The 10,978-nt window shown below is 44.6% G+C and overlaps 1 protein-coding gene across 1 annotated transcript; it reads left to right on the forward strand.

Moving 5' to 3' along the window:
* Positions 1–708: 708 nt before the first annotated feature.
* Positions 709–10,344, forward strand: LOC110084122 (D(1) dopamine receptor). The gene has a single exon (XM_020803192.3). The coding sequence runs from the start codon at positions 6,118–6,120 to the stop codon at positions 7,492–7,494; it is 1,377 nt and encodes a 458-aa protein (XP_020658851.3). The 5' UTR covers positions 709–6,117; the 3' UTR covers positions 7,495–10,344.
* The last annotated feature ends 634 nt before the right edge of the window (positions 10,345–10,978 follow it).

Consider the following 10,978-nt stretch of genomic DNA (forward strand, 5'->3'; position numbering starts at 1 on the left):
TACCCACATCTGACAAATCTTTTTTCAGTTCCTCAGCAGTCACACGGGGACTTTTCACCACTCTACGCTTTAGGTAGCGCACAGCAGTCGAAGTCAGCATCTTCTTTCTTCCACAACCAGGTAGCATTTCAACAGTGCCCTTTGCCTTGAATTTGCGAATGATGCTTCCTATGGTGTCTCTTGGTATGTTTAACTTCTTTGCAATCTTCTTATAGCCATTGCCCTTCCTGTGAAGACAAATCACCTCTTCTCTTGTCTTCCTGGACCATTCTCTTGACTTCACCATGTTTGTAACCACACCAGTAAATGTCTAGAAGGAGCTGAGTATCACAGTCATTTTAAAGCTGCCTAATTGGTGCTTATTATGCTTGATTGGTGCTCGGTGACATCCACAGGTGTTTTCAATACCTGATCGAAAACACCTGAATGAACCTCTCTTCTTCAGAGTGGTAGTCTTTAAGGGGTTGAATAATTGTGGCAATGAAGAAACCACAAAAGAAACATTTACTACTGTATTACATAAACAATTGATGTTATTTTAGTTGCATTTGGTTCTTTAAAACGTCCTTGTAGGATTTCATTCTGAATACAATTCCAAATGTACACTATAGTCCCTAAACCCCTTTACAGCATTGGGGGTTGAATAATTTTGAACACAACTGTATATCCAAAAGCCAATCAATATTTAGTATGAACTAGTATTTCATTCAATATTTCATTCTGTTTCCATACTTCTGACGAAGTGGATTTGTGTCCACAAAAGCTTGCATTAAAATTCATTCATTCATTCATTCATTTATTTATTTATTTAATGATGATGATGATGATGATGATGATGATGATGATGATGATGATGATGATGATGATGATGATGATGATGATGATAATAATAATAATAATAATAATAATAATAATAATAATAATAATAATTTATTGTCATTGTAAGTATATACCCATACAACGAAATTCACAGACACTCAGAGACCAGACACATGCACACACATAAAATTCCCCAAACACTCCCCACCCACTAAAAGTCCCCCACTAAAAATACAAACATTTGATTTATACCCCGCCTATCTGGACTACTCGTCCACTCTATATCATCTGTTATATAATATAATAAGCACCACATGTTTTTGTCTTTTTTGTTTCTTTGGATTTGGCCTGATATGCTTTATACAGACTAACACGGCTACTTCTTCCAAACTATTAACTGTGCAACTGAGATCCAAGTCCTATGGCTTTTATCGGTACCTACTTCCAGGAAAGTACGTAAAAGACTGTAGCCTAAATATTAAATGCTAAAAATTTCTAACCAACAGAAACGCATAGCAGACAGCCTTTCAGTTTGCACAAGGAATGACAGTGGTAAGTGTTCATTGCTGCAGAAGCCTGTCAGCAAATTAATTCTCAGTGCTTTTACACTTCGTTCAATAAATTAAGGGTCATGTTACAATCAAGAAACATTTCCAAATCATATAAAACTTTTTAAGTGAGTGTGAGAGGAGACTCAACCTCTAGTCATAGGGAGAGGGTAAAAACTCCAGACTAATAAAAGTGAAAGCAGCAAAGTGCCCTGTAGCACCCTCAAGGCTAAGATGATTTGACATTTATTTATTCAGGAACACTGGTGGCCCACTTCATCAAATCCCTAACCTTTAGTTACACCACCGTAGACACGCTAGTGATTTTTTCCCCACATTTCTGTAATTCCAATCAGAATGACATTTCCACCCTTGATAAGAGGACGGCCAATTTCAGAACGTCTGTAATAGGTGCACAGGAACCTCAGCTAATCTCTGAAGTTCCATCTTCTACATAACTCCTGATTGCAGAGACCTCTCCTCTTTGACTGTACTACTCAGTCTACAAAGGAAGAAGGGCAAGGCAACAGGACTGACATAACATTAAGAAATTATAATTGCCAAATTATTTTTGTATCATGGCTTAATACCTAACAGGTATCATTTGCCAAAAATATTATTATGCATTTTCTCCTTTATGTTGTGTCCCTACATAGAACACGCTGATTTAGGTGTTAAATTCACCTAAATTAGGGCTGTACTGTTTACTGTGCAAGCCTATATGTAGATCTCTACTGAGGAATAAATTCTGTTGAGTCCAGTGAGGCTTACTCCCAGGCAAATGTGCATTGCGGCTTTAGTTCAGATGTAATCCCATATATGTTTAGTTAAATCCATTCAGTTTAGTGGAAGGCACTTTTAAGTGTATGTGCACAAAACAGTGCTGCTAATTAAAGGTTTAGCTTCACTAATTAGGCAAAACCTTGCTTGTTTTCATCCTGTGTGTAATGGCCCATTCCACAGGCAGTTGCTTCCTCACCCCCAGGCAAAAATGCAATGTCGGGAAGGGATCCAAGGCTTCCCATATCCCATCTATGCACCTGGGCACCATAGCTAGCTAACCAATTGTAAATCAGTGTGTAAAAGTTTAAGGTCACTGTACAGTTTCTTTTTCCCACCTTTTCCCCCAGTCAGGGTTCTGTCACTGTTAGCAATGAAGTCTGTCAGAAGTGGGACAGTTACAGTGAAGTGTACTGTCAGCTATGTAACCAGTCAGTTAATCAGTAATGAAGCTAGTTGACCAGTTAAGCTCATTATTTCCCACACATTATGTTTGGGCTTCTTTTTAATGAAGAGCTGTAAGTAAACTGAAAACATTTTATTCTTTCTCATTACTAGATTCTCCAAGTGAATATATTAAGACAAAAAGTGCCAACAGAGGTAAACTAACAAAATAAGGTCTACTGAGAGAGACCAATCGGCTCTGTAGGTTCCTGACTGAACCATTTCATCCACTGTATAATTAGAGGAAGTTTATTTTTTAAATTTTACTAAGCCACACTCAGTTTCCTCATGCACTCTGCCTGCAAGAAAATCCCCAGCTGGCATGGACAATAGAACTGTAGTCCAAAAAAAGGGGGAACCATCTTGTCTTTCCAAGCATTGCTGCAGGTAAATATCTATGAGTCTATTCAGAGGTAAAGTGGAAGACCACGGTATCAACCCATTTTACCTCTCACCACAGAGTCGTCCAAGAAGGTTAAAGATAGCAGTCATAATGTGTTGATACTGTAATAAAAATGTTGGAATATCAAAGTTGGAATCCTATATAATACCCTTACCTGGCAACAGGCCCACTTCATTACATGAGGTTAAACTCGAGAGTTTTGTAAATCTGAGAGGACTCTTTTGCATTTTTGAATTGCCATTTAGATTTGCAGTCCATAAGGCATAAAACTGTTTTTTAATCGTGTTATGAGCAGCCCTCACCCTCAAATGAAATCCAGCTGGCTTTTTATTTTAAAGCCAATCATTTTCACAGAACAATGTAAGCAGTTTCACAGCTGTAACATTTTCTTTCAAGTTGTCGCAGTATCTGTTTTAATTCCCAGGAGGAAGTGATAACTCAGACACGGTGCCGTGCAGACTGTGTTGTAACATTAATAGCACTATTGGGGAATCAAGTTCTAGCAAGCCCTCCCCACAAAAAAAAGACAAAACAAGGCAGAAAGACATCAGCTTGAGATGCTAAAATTTAGAAAATCTATATATCACGAATTTTTATCTTCATAATTGTAAGATTTGAAGGCACTCTCATCTATACATTTCAATTTAATGCTGGCCCTGAGATGCTTCGGCAAGTATGAACCTACCACCTTCTGAGGCAAGATGTTTCACGGGCAACGGTTTGCTCTGGCCTCATGCCAGAGGTGGAGTTCATCTGCATTCACACTCCCCACATTGCATGAAAGGCTGAACTTTGTACTAACAGGTCAGGATAAGATGCTGAGGGATGTGTTAAATATGTATTTTTTTAAAAAAATTAATGATGTTTTTAACACTGTTTGGGGCTAATTGTATTTTAATATCAATCTTTTAATTTACTGTGCTTTTAAACATGTGTTTTAGCTGTTACGTACCACCTTGAGTCCCTTCCCTGGGAGAAAGGCAGGATATAAATAAAGTACATTCAGTAAATAAACAGTGTCTGCATGATAGGGAAATAATATACCATTTAATGAACTAAACCTATTTGTTTATGGATGGCATTTATATCTGGCTTTCCTTCAAGTGAAGTCAAGGTAGTGTATGTGGCTCTCCTTACCATTTTATTCTTACAGCAACATTTTGAGGTAGGACAGGCTGAGAGAGGGGCTCAAGTTTCATGGGCGAATGGTGGTTTGAAACCAAGTCTCTTAATCTGACACAGATTAACCACTACACCAAACTGGCTAGTAGTTGATGAAATGCAACATGTACCCCACATCACACTTTCCAGGGGAGGCCTTGAACTTTTTAAGAGGATGCTGGGGGAAGGATGGTCCCAACATTTTTTGCTATCTGGAACAAAGGACAAGAAGACGGAGCAGAACTGGACTGGACTGGCAACTGGACTTCTATGTTGTCAGCCTAGCATGTTCACCTATGCCTGAGAGAAGCAAGTTTATTCAAGCGGTGCAGGACAAGCCATGTGGTATAGGTAGTAGAGTGCTTCCAGAGAGGACAGCCAGTTGACTCGAGAGAAGCTATTCCAATAGGTATAAGAGTTATACATGGATTCTGAACTACCCAGCTGCCTGGCACCCCAACCCCAGTGTTGTTGAAGGAGAAGTGTGCCAAAATAGCTTTTTCTCCAGAATTTCTCGTTGGGAAGTGTTCACACTGGAGTAGTGATAATTAAAGTAACATGAAGTGATTCATTCTCACTGTTCCCTATGTCCTCACTTTTCCCTCACAAGCCTTCAAAGTTGCCACTCAGGGTTTAACTCCATATGACATTATACCAGTACTTGAAACAGTATGTTTGATGTTGGTTTCAGGGCCACAAACCGTGACACCACTTTGAGGGGAAAATATCCAGCAGCCGACAACTTTTGATTACAGCTTTCCCATAGCAGCTATAGAATATTTTGTCTACTGAAGATATAAAAATAAAATGGAGGAGGGACTAGAAATGGTGGCAAGTCAGAAAATATGACAGATATAAGATCCGCAGACAGCGAAGGAAGGTCTGGTAAATCCATAGGAGGAAAGAAAGTGGTGGAGATCGGATGGCCTTAGGACAGCAGTGGTTCCCAACCTTGGGTAATCCAGGTGTTCTTGGACTGCAACTCCCAGAAACCCCAGACAGCACAACTGGTGGTGAAGGCTTCTGGGAACTGTAGTCCAAGAACACCCGGGTTACCCAAGGTAGGGAACCACTGACCTAGGAGATGGAGGGGCTGAGACATCAGCAACCTTGCAGACAAGCATATTTGAGCTATAATCTCACCTTGCTCAATTTTGTTTTTGGAGAGGAACCTGGGCCCTTCCAGACCTTGTTGAACTATAACTCCTATCATCCTCGAGGAGTCCGCTGGGGCTGCTGGGAATTGAAGCCGGAGAAATTCTGAGAGCCACCTGTCCCTTTCCCTGAATTGCTGTGTGTGAATTAAGTGACCTTGAGCGACCAGTTTAAAAGAGGAGGAAGTCTCCCCAGCGCGCAAAAGACCAGGGGGCGGCACGTAACTCAAGTGCATATAAAGCAATGCGCGCACACACGCACACACCCGGGGGAAGGGCTGGTCTCCTCCCCACGTGCTCCTTCCTCGCCTCCTGCTGCCCCCGCGATGCAAGAGGAGGGAGACAGCGCCCCGATTCCAAAGCACCGGCGGACTGAGCGAAGCCGCTGCAGAAACGGCGGCTCCCGCGCCACCTCCTTTCCTAAACCGACAGGTGCCCAGAGCGCAGGTAAGCCCAAAGGGGCTCCTCTCCACCGGTCTGACTCTCTTGCCTCTTCTCTGACCGGGCAGGATCAGGCGCGGGGCGCGGCAGGCATCGTGGGAAACTTTCGCAGCTTTCCCCGCGGGGAGATCCGAGGCTGGCACCGGAGGAGCGGCACCGATCCCGCCCGCCCAGCCCCGGGGAGTTGGATCGAGCTCTGACGACGCGCTGCCTCTGCTCCGGATCCGGCGCTTGCAAGCGATGCTCGCGGGAGCCGCCGCAGAAGGAGCCGACCAAGCTTTGATGCCGGCCGAGCAGAGGCGGGGACCCTGCGGGACGAAGAGCGATTGAAGCGTCTCCTGGACAGGAATCGAGAGCGCGCCCTCTGATGGAGAACGCCTCTAACGACAGCCGTGCACCGGTGGAGCAGCAGCCGGAGGAGGCCGGCGCTCATAGCGGGCAGGTGCTGGCAGGTTGCTTGCTGGCGCTGCTGGTGCTGAGTACCCTGGCGGGCAACAGCTTGGTCTGCCTAGCTGTTATCCGGTCGCGCCACCTGCGTGCCAGAGTCACCAACTGGTTTGTCCTCTCGCTGGCTGTCTCCGATCTCTGCGTGGCCCTTCTGGTGATGCCCTGGAAGGCTGTCACTGAGGTGGCAGGGGGGACCTGGCTCTTTGGCGCCCGCTTTTGCGACACGTGGGTGGCCTTTGACATCATGTGCTCCACAGCCTCCATCTTCCACCTCTGCATCATCAGCTTGGACCGGTACTGGGCCATTGCCAGCCCCTTCCGCTATGAGCGGCGCATGACGCGGGGGGTGGCTTCTGCCATGATCACCTTGGCCTGGACCCTCTCCCTGCTCATCTCTTTCGTCCCGGTGGAGCTCCATTGGCACAAAGCCGAGGAACGGGGCAGCCCTGATCCGCCACACCGCTGCGACACGCGGCTTAATCCCACCTATGCTGTCACCTCTTCCTTGATCAGCTTCTACATCCCAGTCTCTATTATGATTGGGACCTACACCCAGATCTACCGCATCGCTCAAGCTCAGATCCGCCGCATCTCCTCACTGGAAAAGGCAGGAGGCCTGTGCTCGGCTCAGGGGAAGGAGCCTGCCTCTTCCCTGCGCACCTCGCTGTGCAAGGAGACCAAGGTGCTTCAGACTTTGTCCATCATTGTGGGGGTCTTTGTCTGCTGCTGGCTGCCTTTTTTCTTCCTCAATTGTCTATTGCCCTTTTGCGACTCCAAGCCAGACAAGGAAGGCCGACTTTCTGGTCAAGGCCCCTGCGTGAGCCCGGCTGTCTTCAATGTTTTCATGTGGTTGGGCTGGGCCAACTCTTCCCTCAACCCAGTCATCTACGCTTTCAATGCAGACTTCCGGCGGGCATTCAGCAGCTTGCTGGGCTGCCCCCAGTGCCCTTGTGGGCTTCCCAGCAGTTCCACTGTTGAGAGAGTCAACTTGAGCAATGAGCTGGCTTCCTACCACCACAACTCCTCCTGCCACAAAAGCAGAGGAAGCGGCCCTTTCCCATTGCCATCGCCCATGCTTGCTGCCTGGAGCCAGCCGCTGCCTCACACTGTGGACTCTCAAGGAGAGGAGGAGAATTGTGGCGAACCCCTGCTTCAGAAAGAGAAGCTACCATCGTGTCAGGCCATTCACAGGAGTGAGGCCACAAATGTTTGCCAGAGAGCTTTGCTCCCGCTTGAATGTGAAACGGAGGTCTCTTTAGAGACTATCACTCCCTTTACAGAGATCACTGGACACTAGAGTGTCTATAGACCCATCCAGGAAATGTGTCACGGTCATATCTGTGGATGGATGGGACCATTTAGAAGCTTCCCTTGTTCTTTAGTCAAAAAGAGTTGGGCTACGTGCTCTGGCACCTTGTGGTCAGCCCATGTGTGTCTTGAGATGTCCTCAAGAAACGTGTGAGGACAACAGCTCTCTTCCCTACTATTTGGATGGAGTAGCTTCCTGCCTCTAAGGGCAGAAGCGGACAAAAGGGCAGTTTTGTGATAAGAAGCACATCTCCCTTAAGAGTGAATAGACTTTTGGTTTTTTTCCCTATGAATTAGATATTTTTGTATCAGTTTGGAATCAATTTGCAAGTTCATTTTGTAAATGGTGGAATAATGTTTTGTCACTTTCTGTGAAGTAGCCCTCTTTTCTATTTCTGCCCTGATACTGGAGGTGGCCTATAGCCATTATAATTGCCCGCCATAAATTTGGAACAGTTCAAGATGGCTACCCTGTTCCTCCTTTGCTTTCCTCATAATGGTTGCCACTGGTTGGCATTTGACCAGTCTTTTTCTCTGTAGGCCTGTCTCTGGGCCATGTCAGGTTGCAAATGGGGCTCACATAATGTTACAGTGTACTGGTTAGTGCCACTAGAATTTGGGAGATTCCAGATCTGGTCCTTGGTGAGCAATAAAAAAATTCCCCAAGTGACCTTGGCCCAGTCACACTCTTGGGCTGAGAAGATGTGGGCTGTGGTGAGGAAAACAACCAGACAGAGGAGGAGGTGAGTTTTGGGTTCAGTGGAGAAAAGGTGGTGAGTTATAAACGTAATTAATACATACAGTATATAACAATACTTATAGCATGGGTGCCCAATTGTAATTTTAATTTACCACTTTGACATCACAAGTCATCCTTTGTGCAAAATCCAGATTCCATCCCGGAAATGACCATGCATGGAAATAATTTCCACATCATATTTTAAGCATTTCTGCACACTTGGGTTTTCATTCGTCTTATCCTGTTTCTAATATCTCTGGTTGTGCCCTAACCTTAGAAGAATATTTTTAGACCATGGATATTTTTATTTAAGCATTTATTTAGTGTTAGAATCAGTATTGTACTGGATACACAACACAGAGTTTACTTCAAATGCATTATGTGAATCCATGGATCTGTCACGTGTGCTTTGCATGCTTTGTGCTAAGCATGCTATTACTTCTTTTGAATTTATGATCGTTTAATTATGTTATTTCTCACAGGACTATTTTTGTCGTAAAGACCAGTGTGTGGAAGTTGATTGGGAAATGCAGCAGTAAGTTTGAGGAAAGGGCAGAGAATATACAGAACAGATGCTGTGTAAAAGGGCTTGGAGAAGCTTGAAAAACAAAAGGAGAAAGGGCTTCTTAGCCCTCATGCCCATTGGCTAGCCTAGTTGTGTGATTCTGGGATATATAGTTGGGGAAAGTAGCTTTTTTGAGAGCTCTGCAGGTGAAGACGCGTATGTTAGCAACCTGCAGTGTTACAACGGAGTCTGCAACTAGCCAAGCAAAATCCTACCTGCATAGATGTGTTGGCAATGAGTGGTCTGGCTTTGAAGGTGTGTGCATGTTGGGGGTGGGGAGAGAATGTCTAGGCTACAATACTGTACTTAATTCCAAGACGGTGCTGTTGGAAGGGCTGAAGTGTGCCTTGAAAAATGAAGCCATTCTCAGATACCATCCACTGTTATATGCCCTCTGGAGGAGGAGCAGGCAGGATTGGCCAGAGCTTGGAAACAAAACTGTTTTGGACTACAACTCCCAGAATCCTCTGGCCAGCTTCACCAGCTCAAGAAAGCAATATTTTCAGGCTCTGAGACCAGCCCAAGGCATTTTTTTTTTTTGGCCTGAGGCAAAGCAGCAGATTAGGCATCCTTCAGTCTCGAGAGACTATGGTAACGTGCTCTGTATGGAGGACTTGGAACAGCAACAGATGGCTGTCTTTTCAAGCAGGTCAAGGTGCAGAGTTCCCCTGACAGGCCATCTTGTTTTGGCCTGTGAGGGAGACCCTTGCAAAACCAGTTTTCTCTTTCCTTGGCCAGGAAAAACAGATCACAATAAGTCTTCATGAAACCTAAGGCTCACAAGCAGAGGCAGCCAGCCACCTGCCTTAGGGCAATGGTAGTGCCAGCTCAGAGAAAACGGCAAGGTACTTCTCAATTTCCCTCGTAGCAATGGTTAAAGACTGGATTGAGAGGAAACACCTCAGCAGATGAGAAGATGGACGGTGTATTGCCTGTTACCCCCACCATCCCTGTTTTTTAAAAAAAGATATATCTAAATATGCACTTTAAGAGTATGATGGTAAGTCTATGTAAATGTTGTCCTGGCATTATGCAGTAGTCATTTTATATGGTACTTTGCTGCTCTCAACTTTCAGCCGTACAGTCTCTAAAGTGAATTCAGATTCTATGATCCAGCAACCTGAAACCTTTCATTTTTTTGGTTGCTATATTAAATATTATCATAGGCAACTACGGAATTGTGTTTGTGTGTGTGCGCTCGCAGGCGCATGTATCCTTCGTGCCTAGCCCATAACCCTGATCTTCAAAGAAAGAGAGAAAAAAGGAAAACTCTCAGCAGTGTAAAGCGCCTGAGGCCAGCATGATTCCTCAAGCATCCCATTTCTCTCTAAGGCGGCTTGGGCTGTGCATTTAAAACATAAGGTACTGCCACAGCATTGAAACGCATACAATTAGACATTGTGCTTATCTTGGGCATGTCACGTTAGTGGGACTTCACTGTGAGACCTCTCATGATTATATGAATAAGAATGTAAGTACCGATATTTGCTTTGCTTTTGTTCTGCTTCCTGGGCAATAAAATCTCCTAGATAAAATACATTTTTCTGGGGTGGGGTGGGGGCAGAGGATCAAGTCAGCTATGATTGAAGAAACCTTGAAAATCCTGATACAATTTGGCAACACTATACTCTTTCTATTTGAATCGGAGTCTCATTATACACCCATGTCGATCAAGCATGCTGTTTCTGTCTTGTCTCAATGACAAAATTAATGGGAGCAGCAACATTTTGCTCACATTAATTCTTAGTATTTGTGCCAGAGGCAGTAGTCACACCTGGCAATAAGTACAGAACAGCTGGACAGAATGCAAGCCCAACTCTAAGGCCTAGTATAGCTACGAACCCAAATTATAGAGGTAAATGCAGTTTTACAGTTATATCCCCCCCCCCGCACACAAATCTGTGAATAAAATGTTGGTGGTGCCATAGTATCTCCAGGCTGCATGAGGAGAAGACTTTTGACGGAAGCAGTGCTTAGCTTTTCAGAGCCAGTGAACCTGCATTTACCTCCTCAGAGTACAGTATATGGAAAATAATTTGATCCCCTTCTTACTTTACAGTACAAACTTTGGTATGTATTGTCTACTCAAAAGTGAACCTCACTGAGTTCAGTGGTGCTTGCTTCCAGGTACATGTGTGTACAATTGCCTTGTTAAATTTCAGTCTTCAA

The sequence above is a fragment of the Pogona vitticeps genome, chromosome 3, assembly GCF_051106095.1.
Source record: "Pogona vitticeps strain Pit_001003342236 chromosome 3, PviZW2.1, whole genome shotgun sequence".
Classification (NCBI taxonomy): Eukaryota; Metazoa; Chordata; class Lepidosauria; order Squamata; family Agamidae; genus Pogona; species Pogona vitticeps.